At 46.2% G+C, this 15,940-nt stretch overlaps 1 protein-coding gene across 2 annotated transcripts in view; it reads left to right on the forward strand.

The window, feature by feature from the left end:
• The window catches only part of TRPM6 (transient receptor potential cation channel subfamily M member 6), a 527,875-nt gene that overhangs the window by 324,815 nt on the left and 187,120 nt on the right, over nt 1-15,940 (forward strand). For both annotated transcript variants that reach the window (XM_063913863.1, XM_063913865.1), the window contains exon 15: nt 4,767-4,916. In XM_063913863.1, the coding sequence (XP_063769933.1) occupies nt 4,767-4,916 (150 nt within the window). The remainder of the gene's footprint in view (nt 1-4,766; nt 4,917-15,940) is intronic.

Here is a 15,940-nt window from a genome sequence, read left to right on the forward strand (position 1 = left end):
TACAGCCTTATACTCCAAATCCACATCCCAAATTTCCTGTAATGGGTCTCTCTCCTCCCCCTTCCCTATAGCTAGAGGCACTAGACAAGGGTGTTCATTATCACCATTATTATTCAACATAGCCATTGAACCCCTCGCTATAGCTATCCGCAATTCGACCAATATACCTGGAATCGCTTTAGGACCACTAGAATTAAAAATTTCTTTATTTGCAGATGACATGATTCTTTTCCTTTCTGACCCTTCCTCCTCGGTTCCCCAAGTTATGTCCCTCATCTCAGCGTTTGGCCAAACTGCAGGTCTTAAAATAAACATATCTAAATCAGAAATCCTACCCATTAATGGCCCTCCCCCCATCACTCAAATCACCCCATCCCTTTCCACTTTTCATATAGCCAGGGAAGGTATAAAATACTTAGGGATCAAAATTCCACCATCCACCGCTAACATCTATAAACTTAATTATACCCCCCTACTAACAAAAATAGCTACACTGTATGATAACTGGAAGGATCTCCCACTGTCACTATTGGGCCGCCTTGCGGCTATAAAGAGTATTATATTCCCCAAAATCTTCTACCTCATTCAAATGTTGCCACTCTCTTTGAAAACCTCTGACTTTGCTACCTTTGACAAACTAACCTCTAGATTTCTATGGAAACATAAAAAATCCAGAATTTCGCTAAACAAACTGCAAAATCCCATTAAGCACGGAGGCCTTAAAGCCCCCAACCTTCGTATGTATACTCACTCTGTTATGTTCCGATACATTTCTGACTGGATTTTAGAATCCTCCACCTACACAGATGTAAATCTTGATACAGCCATGTTTGCTCCATACTCCCCATGTGCATTGCTCCACGCCAGGAAGCAAGACATCCCACCACATATCTATAACAACATCATCTTCACAGATACATACAAATCATGGATCTCCATCAACAAAATCCTACACCGAGATTACACTTCATCCATACACATCCCGCTTTGGGGCAATCCACGATTCCCACCCTCGTTAACCAACCGCCAGTACCTTGACTGGAAGGCTAAAGGACTATCGACAACATCAAAAGTTTTTGACCCAGGGGGAATACCTCTCCCTTTCTCCGCCCTTCAACAGACCTACCAACTCCCTAATAACCAATTCTTCATGTTTCTACAAGCCCGCCATTTTGCAACATCTATACATACACATAATTTCCATCCGGACACACAGGATCTAATACTAATACTACTCCAATCCCTAACACGCAGACCATACAAGACTAGTCTTTTATACTCTAAACTTATGTTTGCCAGACATCCTACCTCTCCACCAGCCAATCCCTCGAAATGGTCACAAGACATACCCACAGTAGTCGAAATCTCTGATCTGTGCCCTACTTTTAGTCAATCCATGAGTTGGCTTAACTCCTCTTATCTACAAGAGGTCCACTTCAGAACTATCCATAGAGCATACATCTCTCCAGCACAGAGAAGCCATATGGTCTTGGAGGAATCGGGAAACTGCCCAAAATGCTCAGCACACATGGCCAGATTCCTACATTCCTTTTGGTCATGTGGGAAGATCAAAAAATTCTGGCACAAAGTTATAGCCTACATTAATAGACTATTTCAAGCTAGGATACAACCTGACATCTTAGCATGCTTATGCGCAAATTTCACAAACTGGAAAATTGGTCCGTTCTCACCTCAGATCCATCCACTACTTACCATTATAGTGACGATTGCAAAAAAGATAATCCTAATTCATTGGACCACCAAATCTGCACCATCCCTCAATGAGGTACTGCAGAAGCTTAGACAGATATTCCTCTTTGACAGAAGATCTTTGATTCTGGCCAGAGGAGAGATCCTATCTAAATTTCTGAACAAATGGCACTACTACCTACTGTCCCTACCAGACGAAGAGAGACTCTCGCTAACCAAAATGTTTGACATCGCTCGTTGGTCTCTTCACTAATGTATTTTTCTTATTCATATATACTTTCATCTGCCAGGCTCCATTACATACTCGAGGGCTCCGCACCCTCTTCATAGTATCACTCCTCACCCCTCTACGTGCCGCCCAGGTTCGGAGAGTCCACCCGCCCCCCACCCCACCTTTCTTCTTTTTACACTTCTTTTTTTTCTCTCACTTACCCCCCCCATACTATTCTTTGAAGTATTTGTCTTGACAGAGATAGATATATAGATTACGCTAATAATGTGTTATCATCAAATATCGCCTTTTTCACAACTACATTATGGTAGAGCTGTATTTTTTTTTTCTTTTTTTCTCTCTTCATCTTTCCAAACCACTCCTTTTGCCCTCTTTACTTCCTTTCTCTCTTTCTGTCCTTTCTTAGCCTCTCTCTGGGCTCATCTCCTGAGGTTCATTCTTTCTTATCCCACTTTCTATCTCTTTAATAACTATTCTTTCCTCTCTCTTACCCTATATTTCGGTATACTATTCCTTATTTAATATCGTGGAGCAACATCTTATGGCTAATGTGATATACAAATATCATCATCTATGGTATGGCGATTATCTCCTTTTACTCCAAAATACCACTAGCTCTTTTACAGGAATAGACGACATTACTCAGGCATGATAGCTATCGATAAAGATAACTGAATAGTTCTTAACACCGTTATAGTATATCTTTTGTTACTCAATATTGTTAAACGGGTTCAAGTGGTAGATGTTATGATGCCTTTTTGCTATATGGATATTTCCTCAGTATAACATATACTGATCTGTTCCTCCACCATGCAGTGCCACCAGGCACATACTCGATCCAAAGATGACTAGATGAGACTAACCTACATTTTTCAACATCTGTGTAACCTATGCTCCATGTCTTATTGTATACAAATGTTGTAATTTGGAAATATACCACTAATAAAAATTGTTAAATAAAAAAAAAAAAATAACATACTAGCTGGTTATGGGTGGATTAATAGTGTTTCTACTTTAGGAGAGCAGTTAGGGTGCAACTTTCTAAAGGCTGTAGGTGAGCCTGATAAATGGTTGAGATCTATAGGGTGGGAGCCAGGGACACACAGTGAGAATGGCCCTGGGTAAAGGAGCAGACTTTGAAACATGTGGCCAACATGGGGTCTGGTGGAGGATTAATGGCAGCTGCTCTGTTGTGACCGCTCCAGATGTGGTAGAAGCTGTTGCATCCTCAGCGATGGGTGGTGGCAGTGCTAAACGTGTGGGATTAATTGCTCTCCCTCACTGCACACTTGCTGATTGGTCAGCTACTCTTTAAATACCTTTCTTGCCACCCCCTCTGTACTGGTTACATTTTATACCTGAGTGTAAGCTGCTGGTCTCGGACTCCTGTCCAAGTTGTTCCTGTGGATACTCTGCCAGTTTTCCTGCCTGTCTTTAACCTGACGTCTGCCCTGCCTGTTTCCACCTAAGACTTAGTGTGGCACCATTCCTCTACTTTCCCAGTACTGTAGCCTGCAAACCATCTGCACAGTGTAATATCCGCCCCGGTGGAGACTCGTCTCTTGTCTCACTCCCCGGGCTATTGTGTGCCTCACTCTCAGTCTGTTTCCAGTTCCCCAGCCTATTGGGTGAGCTCTTGCCGCTGGAGGAATTAAGTCCAGGGGGCCCCCTAAGTACCGGTATGCGTAACAAGCACTAAGGGAACAGCAGGGGAGTATCTGTTGGCAGAAGACCCTCTAGAGGGTGCTAGGGGTCTCACCTCAATAGTTCTGGAATTCCTCTCATCTTCAAGCAAGTCCAAGTATCCTCACGTTTATCAAGTCCAAGTATCCTCATGTTTAGCAAGTCCAAGCATCCTCACATTCATCAAGTCCAATAACCACCACTCTTAGCAAGTCCAAGAGTCTCAATATTAAGCAATTCCAAGAATCCAAACAGTTAGGATTTTGTTGGCTGAGGAATGGTTAGCGTCACATGTGCTGTAGCGTTTTGAATTGACACTGAACTCTATAGCTCCTTCAGTGTTATATTGATGATCTTACTGTGGCTTCCATCATGTGTCCTTCTTTCTCTGAACCTGATTTTTTGCGGTATGATCAAGCTCCCATGTAGCAATAAACCCAACCATTCTCAATAGGATATCCAAGCACTTGGCTAGTATTTTATAACTGTTTCCTATATTGTGGATGCCTATTACTTAATCATTAAGTTTCTTAAAATACTCTTTCGTCTTCATTTTCACAGCGTTCCCACAGATTCACAGTACTATTTAAGTTAGGGTCTATTTTTCCATTAAAGGTGACCTTTTTTAATGAATCACAGGTAGAGGCTAACTGAAACAAAGCCAATTATTAAGGCAATATTGTTAAACTTGGAGCTGCTACAGCATAGAGAGTGAACACTTTTCCCTTTTTTTTATTTTTAACTATTGCGCTATTAGCATCCTACGCTTTGTGACTATCATATATTGTTGGAAAAGTAAATTCCCTTCTTTTAAAATGACTATTTAGTACACCTGTTAGTGTAATTTCTAGGTTATTACAATAAAAGTTATATTTTAAACTATTTTTCTTTCTATATTTATGCAAAGCGTGCCCCAGGAACAGTTTTTCTGTCTTCTTGACCCTTGCATATTTATGTGATTAAATACTATTGCACATTTTTTCCCCTTGTTTTTATTAGGGCATTACAAGTGCATGAAAAGTTCGATGCGCACTAACGCAACAATATTATTTTTATTATATTGATTACTCATTACTTTTTTCTTTGGATCTTTACTATTGTGCTCTATGTTGTACTTATGTTTATTTACTCTTTCTGCCAGAGATCTGCTCACAGTTCCACCAATGACCTGGCACAGAATCAAAGTCATCTTTCAATAAACCAGAACAGCCAGATGGACAGCAAGCTCTCTTCGACGGAGAATACCTTGCATTCCCAGTTCTTCAGAACAGCCCAGCCTTATAAACGCAAGGTGATCCTTCCAAGTTTTACATCCCGTTTAATTGAAAACTTTCTGCTAGAATCAGGTTTCTAATCTACCACATGCACGTACAGGACTACATATGGGAACAGAATTCAGGGTATGATTTACAAAAGAAAGTAAACACTATAGTTTAGATGGAATATATGAATGTATTCTTTGTAATCATTTTGTTTTCTTATGTTGTTACTACATACTAGATATTTGTAATAACTAAGTTGTACATGACATGATAAAATGTAAATTCTCATGTTTTCTTGTTATTAGAAAAAAGAAATCATTTTACTAATTGACTAGCCAGAAAGTTGCTTTGTAATCCACACTCCACTTATAATTTTGCTCAGTATCATTTGAACATGGGCCCGATTCAGACCTGATCGCTGCTGGCGATTATCGATTGACTGCGCATGCATATGCGCCGCCAAACAGCGACAAGCTGGTGCAAAAATTTTTCATTCATGATTGACAGGAAGCGGACATTTGTCGGTGGTAACTGGTCGTTTTCTGGGAGTGTCATGGATAATGCAGGCGTTCCCAAGCGTTTTCAGGGAGGGTGTGTGATGTCCTCTGCGGCCCCCGATCAGCCTGTTCTCATCGCACTGTAGGAGTAGGTCCTGGGCTGTGCACACACTGTAAAAACCATTCGATGGTGAGTGAGTTGCAAACGGATTTGCAGCTTACCGCTGACTGAGGAACATTTTTGCACGGCGTAAACATGCGATTGCACACTTGCACAGGGAAAATTTACACTCTCTTTGGGCGGCGACTATCTGATCGCAGAACAGCAAATTTAGAAGCACAGCGATCAGGTCTGAATTACCCCCATTGACCTAGTGGTTTCCAAACACTCTAAACTAAGCTGCAAGCCTGTAGTATCTTTTGCATACAGTATTTTAAGAGAACCAGTGCTAGTGTAGAGTCCTTAGTAAAGATTCTCTGGCGTAAAGTATGGAAGCCAGGGAACTGGAGCTGTATATAAAAGAGCCCCTTGCTTAGTAACTAGCAAAGGGTTTGGGGCTGTAATGCTGGCAATCGGGATCCTGGAGGTCAGCATACCGACCCACCAGAATGCCGGCGCGGGGGGCGAGTGCAACAGAGACCCTTGCAGGCTGCGCTCGCCACATGTTCTATTCCCACTCTATGGGTGTCGTGGACACCCACGCGTGGGAATAGCCCCTGTTAGCAGGCTTTCCTGCTGTCAGCATTGTCAGTGGTCAGAATTCCAGCGTCGGTATCCTGACTGCCGGGATCCCAAGCACCGGCATATCAACTTCATCCCATTTACAATGCAGGACATAGTTTTAGATAGCTAATCTAAAGGGGGGTACACGTGGAGAGATCCGTGTTTAAAATCTAAGCAATCTGACTAGATTGCTTAGATGTTAAGCACGGATCTGCCGTGTGTACCCCCCACAGTGATAGGGCCGCGCATCGCTATCGCCGGTGCTAGATTGAGCCTGCACGCAGGCTCAATCTAGCGGGTCGCTCACTTCACCGCTGTGTGAAGTGAGCGGCCCCCCGTCCGTTTCCCCCTCGCGCAGCACATTGCGCTGTGCTGAGCGGGGGGAGAGATGTGTGCCGAGCGGTCTGTGTTAAGATCGCTCAGCACACATCTCCCCCCGTCAGTACCCCCCTTTAAGATTCCATTCTGCTATTTTCCAAGAGTTAATTATACTGTAACTCCCCTGAACTACAGTGAATGGAACTGATTTACAGCTCACATTCTCATTTCTGTCTTGACTGTGGGCATTTAGTTTCTCCATAAGGTATTTTATATTGGCTACCGCCTACCGTACAGCGCAGAATGTCACTTATATTATCAGACAAGAGCTTATATCCTTTTTACATGAAAAACGGAAAGACACCTATGTGACCTGAAGTTTACACAGGCTATTAAACTCATCCCATAACTTCCTTACAGGTCCCAAATAAAGTAAAGTAGGAGTGATAAGAACCAATGCTTACTACTCCTGTTAATTTGGGAACACTGTGAGTCTAACATATATGTAATATAAAATAACTATTGTGACGGTCCTGGAAAATTGCTTAGACTGTTTTCCCAATGACATTAGAAAAACACAAGTATGTATGTTCGTATTTGTCAAACAGTGGTAACCAACACTTGTGGTTGGGGTGCGCCAATAGGGCACACAGGACCCTGGGTCCTTGGGAGGCACACACCACACTCCCTGCACTCACACATTATACTTGCCTATCTAGAGTCATTTTTCTAAAGATTTTGCATGTGCAGTAGAGAAAACTCTGGGATTATGGCATGTGCCCACACGGAAACTACACATGTGCTCCCTCTTCTCTTAGTCCACCCCTGCCAATTGCTTCGTACAATTGCTAAGACTGGAAATTGTTTTGCCTGTATTTATATAGTTAATTTCTCTGACGTCCTAAGTGGATGCTGGGACTCCGTAAGGACCATGGGGAATAACGGCTCCGCAGGAGACCGGGCACAACTAAAGAAAGCTTTAGGACTACCTGGTGTGCACTGGCTCCTCCCACTATGACCCTCCTCCAGACCTCAGTTAGAATCTTGTGCCCGGCTGAGCTGGATGCACACTAGTGGCTCTCCTGAGCTCCTAGAAAGAAAGTATATTTTAGGTTTTTTATTTTACAGTGAGATCTGCTGGCAACAGACTCACTGCAGCGAGGGACTAAGGGGAGAAGAAGCGAACCTACCTAACTGGTGGTAGCTTGGGCTTCTTAGGCTACTGGACACCATTAGCTCCAGAGGGATCGACCACAGGAACCGACCTCGATGTTCGGTCCCGGAGCCGCGCCGCCGGCCCCCTTACAGAGCCAGAAGCAAGAAGTGTTCCGGAAAATCGGCGGCAGAAGACTTCTGTCTTCAACAAGGTAGCGCACAGCACTGCAGCTGTGCGCCATTGCTCCTCATGCACACCTCACACTCCGGTCACTGATGGGTGCAGGGCGCTGGGGGGGGGGGGCGCCCTGAGGGCAATATAATACACCTTGGCTGGCAAATCATCACAATATATAGTCCCAGGGCTATATATGTGATAAATTACCCCTGCCAGAATCCATGAAAAAAGCGGGAGAAAAGTCAGCCGAAAAAGGGGCGGGGCTATCTCCCTCAGCACACTGGCGCCATTTTTTCTTCACAGTGCAGCTGGAAGACAGCTCCCCAGGCTCTCCCCTGTAGTTTTCAGGCTCAAAGGGTTAAAAAGAGAGGGGGGGCACTAAATTTAGGCGCAATATGTGTATACAAGCAGCTATTGGGGGAAAAATCACTCAGTTATAGTGTTAATCCCTGCATTATATAGCGCTCTGGTGTGTGCTGGCATACTCTCTCTCTGTCTCCCCAAAGGACTTTGTGGGGTCCTGTCCTCAGTCAGAGCATTCCCTGTGTGTGTGCGGTGTGTCGGTACGGCTGTGTCGACATGTTGGATGAGGAAGGTTATGTGGAGGCGGAGCAGAGGCCGATAAATGGGATGTCGCCCCCTGTGGGGCCGACACCAGAGTGGATGGATAGGTGGAAGGTATTAACCGACAATGTCAACTCCTTACATAAAAGGCTGGATGACGTAACAGCCGTGGGACAGCCGGCTTCTCAGCCCGCGCCTGCCCAGGCGTCTCAAAGGCCATCAGGGGCTCAAATGAGACATATACACAATCCACTAGGAACATCCGTTGCATGATCTCGGCAATGAAAAATGTGTTACACATTTCTGACATGAACCCAAGTACCACATAAAAGGGGTTTTATGTTTGGTGAGAAAAAGCAGCCAGTGTTTTGTTCCCCCATCAGATGAGTGAATGAAGTGTGTAAAGAGCGTGGGTTCCCCCGATAAGAAACTGGTAATTTCTAAAAAGTTACTGCTGGCGTACCCTTTCCCGCCAGAGGATAGGTCACGTTGGGAGATATCCCCTAGGGTGAATAAGGCGCTCACACGTTTGTCAAAAAAGGTGGCACTGCCGTCTTGGGATACGGCCACTTTGAAGGAGCCTGCTGATAAAAAGCAGGAGGCTATCCTGAAGTCTGTATATACACACTCAGGTACTATACTGAGACCTGCAATTGCCTCAGCATAAATAGTGCTGCTGCAACGTGGTCTGATACCCTGTCAGATAATATTAATACCCTAGACAGGGATAATATTGTGCTAACATAGAGCATATTATAGACGTCGTCTTATATATGAGGGATGCACAGAGGGATATTTGCCGGCTGGCATCCAGAATTAATGCAATGTCCATTCTGCCAGGAGGGTATTAGAGACCCGGCAGTGGACAGGTGATGCTGCCTTTAAAAGGCACATGGAGATTCTGCCTTATAAGGGTGAGGAATTGTTTGGGGATGGTCTCTGGGACCTCGTATCCACAGCAACAGCTGGGAAGAAAAATTTTTACCTCAGGTTTCCTCACAGCCTAAGAAAGCACCGTATTTTCAGGTACAGTCCTTTCGGCTTCAGAAAAGCAAGCGGGTCAAAGGCGCTTCCTTTCTGCACAGAGACAAGGGAAGAAGGAAAAAGCTGCACCAGACAGCCAGTTCCCAGGATCAAAAATCTTCCCCCGCTTCCTCTGAGTCCACCGCATGACGCTGGGGCTCCACAGGTGGAGACAGGTGCGGTGGGGGCGCGTCTCGGGAACTTCAGGGACTAGTGGGCTTGCCCACAGGTGGATCCCTAGGTTCTGCAATTAGTATCACAGGGATACAAGCTGGAGTTCGAGGCGACTCCCCCTCGCCGTTACCTCACATCAGCCTTGCCTGCTGCCCTCGGAGAAAGGGAGGTAGTACTGGCGGCAATTCACAAGCTGTACTTCCAGCAGGTGAAATCAAGGTACCCCTCCTTCAACAAGGCCGGGGTTACTATTCCAAAATGTTTGTGGTACCGAAACCAGACGGTTCGGTGAGACCCATTCTAAAATTGAAATCCTTGAACACTTATATACGAAGGTTCAAGTTCAAAATGGAATCGCTCAGGGCGATTATTGCTAGCCTGGAGAATTTCATGGTATCACTGGACATCAAGGATGCTTACCTGCATGTCCCTATTTACCCTCCTCACCAGGAGTACCTCAAAATTGTGGTACAGGATTGTCATTACCAATTCCAGACGTTGCCGTTGGTCTGTCCTCGGCACCAAGGGTATTTACCAAGGTAATGGCCGAAATAATTATCCCGTACTTGGACGATCTCCTTATAAAGGCGAGGTCCAGGGAGCAGTTGTTCGTCGGAGTAGCACTATCTCGGGAAGTGCTACAACAGCACGGCTGGATTCTGAATATTCCAAAGTCGCAGCTGGTTCCTACGACGCGTCTACTGTTCCTGGGTATGGTTCTGGACACAGAACAGGATAAAAAGGGTTTCTCCCGGAGGAGAAGTCCAAGGAGTTGTCGTCTCTAGACAGAGACCTCCTAATACAAGTACAGGTGTTGGTGCATCAATGCACGCGAGCCCTGGGAAAGATGGTAGCTTCTTACGAAGAAATTCCATTCGCCAGGTCCCATGCAAGGATCTTCCAGTGGGATCTGTTGGACAAGTGGTCCGGGTCGCATCTTCAGATGCATCGGCGGATAACCCTGTCTCCAAGGGCCAGGGTGTCGCTGTTGTGGTGGCTGCAGAGTGCTCATCTTCTAGAGGGCCGCAGATTCGGCATACAGGACTGGGTCCTGGTGACCACGGATGCCAGCCTTCGAGGCTGGAGGGCAGTCACACAGGGAAGAAACTTCCAAGGACTATGGACAAGTCAGGAGACTTCCCTACACAAAAATATTCTGGAACTAAGGGCCATTTACAATGCCCTAAGTCAGTCTAGACCCCTGCTTCAACACCGGCCGGTGCTGATCCAGTCAGACAACATCACGGTGGTCGCTCATGTAAACCGACAGGGCGGCACAAGAAGCAGGATGGCGATGGCAGAAGCCACAAGGATTCTCCGATGGGCAGAAAATCATGTGTTAGCACTGTCAGCAGTGTTCATTCCCGGAGTGGACAACTGGGAAGCAGACTTCCTCAGCAGACACGACCTCCACCCGGGAGAGTGGGGACTTCATCCAGAAGTCTTCCAAATGATGGTACACCGTTGGGAAAGGCCACAGGTGGACATGATGGCGTCCCGCCTCAACAAAAAGCTAAAAAGATATTGCGCCAGGTCAAGGGACCCTCAGGCGATAGCTGTGGACGCTCTGGTAACACCGTGGGAGTACCAGTCGGTGTATGTGTTCCCTTCTCTGCCTCTCATACCCAGGGTAATGAGAATAATAAGGAGAGGAGTAAGAACTATACTCATTGTTCCGGATTGGCCAAGAAGAGCTTGGTACCCAGAACTCCAAGAAATGATCTCAGAGGACCCATGGCCTCTGCCGCTCAGACAGGACCTGCTGCAGCAGGGGGCCTGTCTGTTCCAAGACGTACCGCGGCTGCGTTTGACGGCATGGCGGTTGAACGCCGGATCCTGAAGGAAAAGGGCATTCCGGAGGAAGTTATCCCTACGCTAATTAAAGCTAGGAAAGAAGTGAACGCAAACCATTATCACCGCATATGGCGGAAATATGTTGCGTGCTGTGAGGCCAGGAAGGCCCCAACGGAGGAATTTCAGCTAGGTCGATTTCTGCTCTTCCTACAGTCAGGGGTGACTATGGGCCTAAAATTGGGTTCCATTAAGGTCCAGATTTCGGCTCTGTCGATTTTCTTCCAAAATAGAACTGACTTCACTGCCTGAAGTTCAGACTTTTGTTAAGGGAGTGCTGCATAGTCAGCCCCCGTTTGTGCCTCCAGTGGCACCGTGGGATCTCAACGTGGTGTTGGATTTCCTGAAGTCGCATTGGGTTGAGCCACTTAAATCCGTGGAGCTAAAATACCTCACGTGGAAAGTGGTCATGCTGTTGGCCTTGGCGTCGGCCAGGCGTATATCAGAATTAGCAGCTTTATCATGCAAAAGCCCTTATCTAATTTTTTTATATGGATAGGGCGGAATTGAGGACTCGTTCCCAATTCCTTCCTAAGGTGGTATCAGTTTTTCATGTGAACCAACCTATTGTGGTGCCTGCGGCTACTTGGGACTTGGAGGATTCCAAGTTACTGGACGTAGTCAGGGCCCTGGAAAATATATGTTTCCAGGACGGCTGGAGTCAGGAAAACTGACTCGCTATTTATCCTGTATGCACCCAACAAGCTGGGTGCTCCTGCTTCTAAGCAGACTATTGCTCGCTGGATCTGTAGCACGATTCAACTTGCACATTCTGCTGCTGGACTGCCGCACCCTAAATCTGTAAAAGCCTATTCCACGAGGAAAGTGGGCTCTTCTTGGGCGGCTGCCCGAGGGGTCTCGGCTTTACAAATTTGCCGAACGGTTACTTGGTCGGGTTCAAAAACTTGTGCAAGAGTCTACAAGTTTGATACCCTGGCTGAGGAGGACCTAGAGTTTGCTCATTCGGTGCTGCAGAGTCATCCGCACTCTCCCGCCCATTTGGGAGCTTTGGTATAATCCCCATGGTCCTTACGGAGTCCCAGCATCCACTTAGGACTAGAGATGAGCGGGTTCGGTTCCTCGGAATCCGAACCCGCCCGAACTTCAGCTTTTTTTACACGGGGCCGAGCAGGCTCGGATCCTCCCGCCTTGCTCGGTTAACCCGAGCGCGCCCGAACGTCATCATCCCGCTGTCGGATTCTCGCGAGGCTCGGATTCTATCGCGAGACTCGGATTCTATATAAGGAGCCGCGCATCGCCGCCATTTTCACACGTGCATTGAGATTGATAGGGAGAGGACGTGGCTGGCGTCCTCTCCGTTTAGACTAGAGTACTAGAGAGAGACACAAATTTTGGGGAGCATATTATTAGGAGGAGTACTACTTGCTGCTGATAGTGTGACCAGTTACCACCAGTTTAATTAATCCGTTCTCTGCCTGATAAAAAACGATACACAGTGTGACACAGTCACATACCATATCTGTGCTCAGCCCAGTGTGCTGCATCATATGTAATACTGTATATCATTATCTGACTGTGCTGAGTGCTCACTGCTCACACAGCTTAATTGTGGGGGAGACTGGGGAGCAGTTATAGCAGGAGTACATATTTTAAGTACAGTGCACACTTTTGCTGCCAGAGTGCCACTGCCAGTGTGACTGACCAGTGACCACTGACCACCAGTATTGTGATTGTCTGCTGACCACCAGTATATTGTGATTGCCTGAAAAAGTTAAACACTCGTCGTGTGGTGTTTTTATAAACGCATTCTGCAGACAGTGTCCAGCAGGTCCGTCATTACATAATATATACCTGTCCGCCTGCAGTACTAGTGTGATATATATATATATATATTTTAATTTTATCTCATTATCATCCAGTCTATATTAGCAGCAGACACAGTACGGTAGTCCACGGCTGTAGCTACCTCTGTGTCGGCAGTCGCTCGTCCATCCATAATTGTATACCACCTACCCGTGGTTTTTTTTTTCTTCTATCTTCTTGATACTAGTAGCTTACTTTAGGAGTCTGCAGTGCTGAGTCTGACAGACAGTGTCCAGCAGGTCCGTCATTACATAATATATACCTGTCCGGCTGCAGTACTAGTGTGATATATATATATATTTTAATTTTATCTCATTATCATCCAGTCTATATTAGCAGCAGACACAGTACGGTAGTCCACGGCTGTAGCTACCTCTGTGTCGGCAGTCGCTCGTCCATCCATAATTGTATACCACCTACCCGTGTTTTTTTTTTTTTCTATCTTCTTGATACTAGTAGCTTACTTTAGGAGTCTGCAGTGCTGACAGACAGTGTCCAGCAGGTCCGTCATTACATAATATATACCTGTCCGGCTGCAGTACTAGTGTGATATATATATATATTTTAATTTTATCTCATTGTCATCCAGTCTATATTAGCAGCAGACACAGTACGGTAGTCCACGGCTGTAGCTACCTCTGTGTCGGCAGTCGCTCGTCATCCATAAGTATACTAGTATCCATCCATCTCCATTGTTTACCTGAGGTGCCTTTTAGTTGTGCCTATTAAAATATGGAGAACAAAAATGTTGAGGTTCCAAAAATAGGGAAAGATCAAGATCGACTTCCACCTCGTGCTGAAGCTGCTGCCACTAGTCATGGCCGAGACGATGAAATGCCAGCAACGTCGTCTGCCAAGGCCGATGCCCAATGTCATAGTACAGAGCATGTAAAATCCAAAACACCAAATATCAGTAAAAAAAGGACTCAAAAATCTAAAATAAAATCGTCGGAGGAGAAGCGTAAACTTGCCAATATGCCATTTGCCACACGGAGTGGCAAGGAACGGCTGAGGCCCTGGCCTATGTTCATGGCTAGTGGTTCAGCTTCACATGAGGATGGAAGCACTCAGCCTCTCGCTAGAAAAATGAAAAAACTCAAGCTGGCAAAAGCACAGCAAAGAACTGTGCGTTCTTCGAAATCCCAAATCCACAAGGAGAGTCCAATTGTGTCGGTTGCGATGCCTGACCTTCCCAACACTGGACGTGAAGAGCATGCGCCTTCCACCATTTGCACGCCCCCTGCAAGTGCTGGAAGGAGCACCCGCAGTCCAGTTCCTGATAGTCAGATTGAAGATGTCAGTGTTGAAGTACACCAGGATGAGGAGGATATGGGTGTTGCTGGCGCTGGGGAGGAAATTGACAAGGAGGATTCTGATGGTGAGGTGGTTTGTTTAAGTCAGGCACCCGGGGAGACACCTGTTGTCCGTTGGAGGAATATGGCCATTGACATGCCTGGTCAAAATACAAAAAAAATCAGCTCTTCGGTGTGGAAGTATTTCAACAGAAATGCGGACAACATTTGTCAAGCCGTGTGTTGCCTTTGTCAAGCTGTAATAAGTAGGGGTAAGGACGTTAACCACCTCGGAACATCCTCCCTTATACGTCACCTGCAGCGCATTCATAATAAGTCAGTGACAAGTTCAAAAACTTTGGGCGACAGCGGAAGCAGTCCACTGACCAGTAAATCCCTTCCTCTTGTAACCAAGCTCACGCAAACCACCCCACCAACTCCCTCAGTGTCAATTTCCTCCTTCCCCAGGAATGCCAATAGTCCTGCAGGCCATGTCACTGGCAATTCTGACGAGTCCTCTCCTGCCTGGGATTCCTCCGATGCATCCTTGCGTGTAACGCCTACTGCTGCTGGCGCTGCTGTTGTTGCTGCTGGGAGTCGATGGTCATCCCAGAGGGGAAGTCGGAAGACCACTTGTACTACTTCCAGTAAGCAATTGACTGTCCAACAGTCCTTTGCGAGGAAGATGAAATATCACAGCAGTCATCCTGTTGCAAAGCGGATAACTGAGGCCTTGACAACTATGTTGGTGTTAGACGTGCGTCCGGTATCCGCCGTTAGTTCACAGGGAACTAGACAATTTCTTGAGGTAGTGTGCCCCCATTACCAAATACCATCTAGGTTCCACTTCTCTAGGCAGGCGATACCGAGAATGTACACGGACGTCAGAAAAAGACTCACCAGTGTCCTAAAAAATTCAGTTGTACCCAATGTCCACTTAACCACGGACATGTGGACAAGTGGAGCAGGGCAGGGTCAGGACTATATGACTGTGACAGCCCACTGGGTAGATGTATGGACTCCCGCCGCAAGAACAGCAGCGGCGGCACCAGTAGCAGCATCTCGCAAACGCCAACTCTTTCCTAGGCAGGCTACGCTTTGTATCACCGGTTTCCAGAATACGCACACAGCTGAAAACCTCTTACGGCAACTGAGGAAGATCATCGCGGAATGGCTTACCCCAATTGGACTCTCCTGTGGATTTGTGGCATCGGACAACGCCAGCAATATTGTGTGTGCATTAAATATGGGCAAATTCCAGCACGTCCCATGTTTTGCACATACCTTGAATTTGGTGGTGCAGAATTATTTAAAAAGCGAGAGGGGCGTGCAAGAGATGCTGTCGGTGGCCAGAAGAATTGTGGGACACTTTCGGCATACAGGCACCACGTACAGAAGACTGGAGCACCACCAAAAACTCCTGAACCTGCCCTGCCATCATCTGAAGCAAGAA

This window comes from Pseudophryne corroboree, chromosome 1, assembly GCF_028390025.1.
Source record: "Pseudophryne corroboree isolate aPseCor3 chromosome 1, aPseCor3.hap2, whole genome shotgun sequence".
NCBI lineage: Eukaryota > Metazoa > Chordata > Amphibia > Anura > Myobatrachidae > Pseudophryne > Pseudophryne corroboree.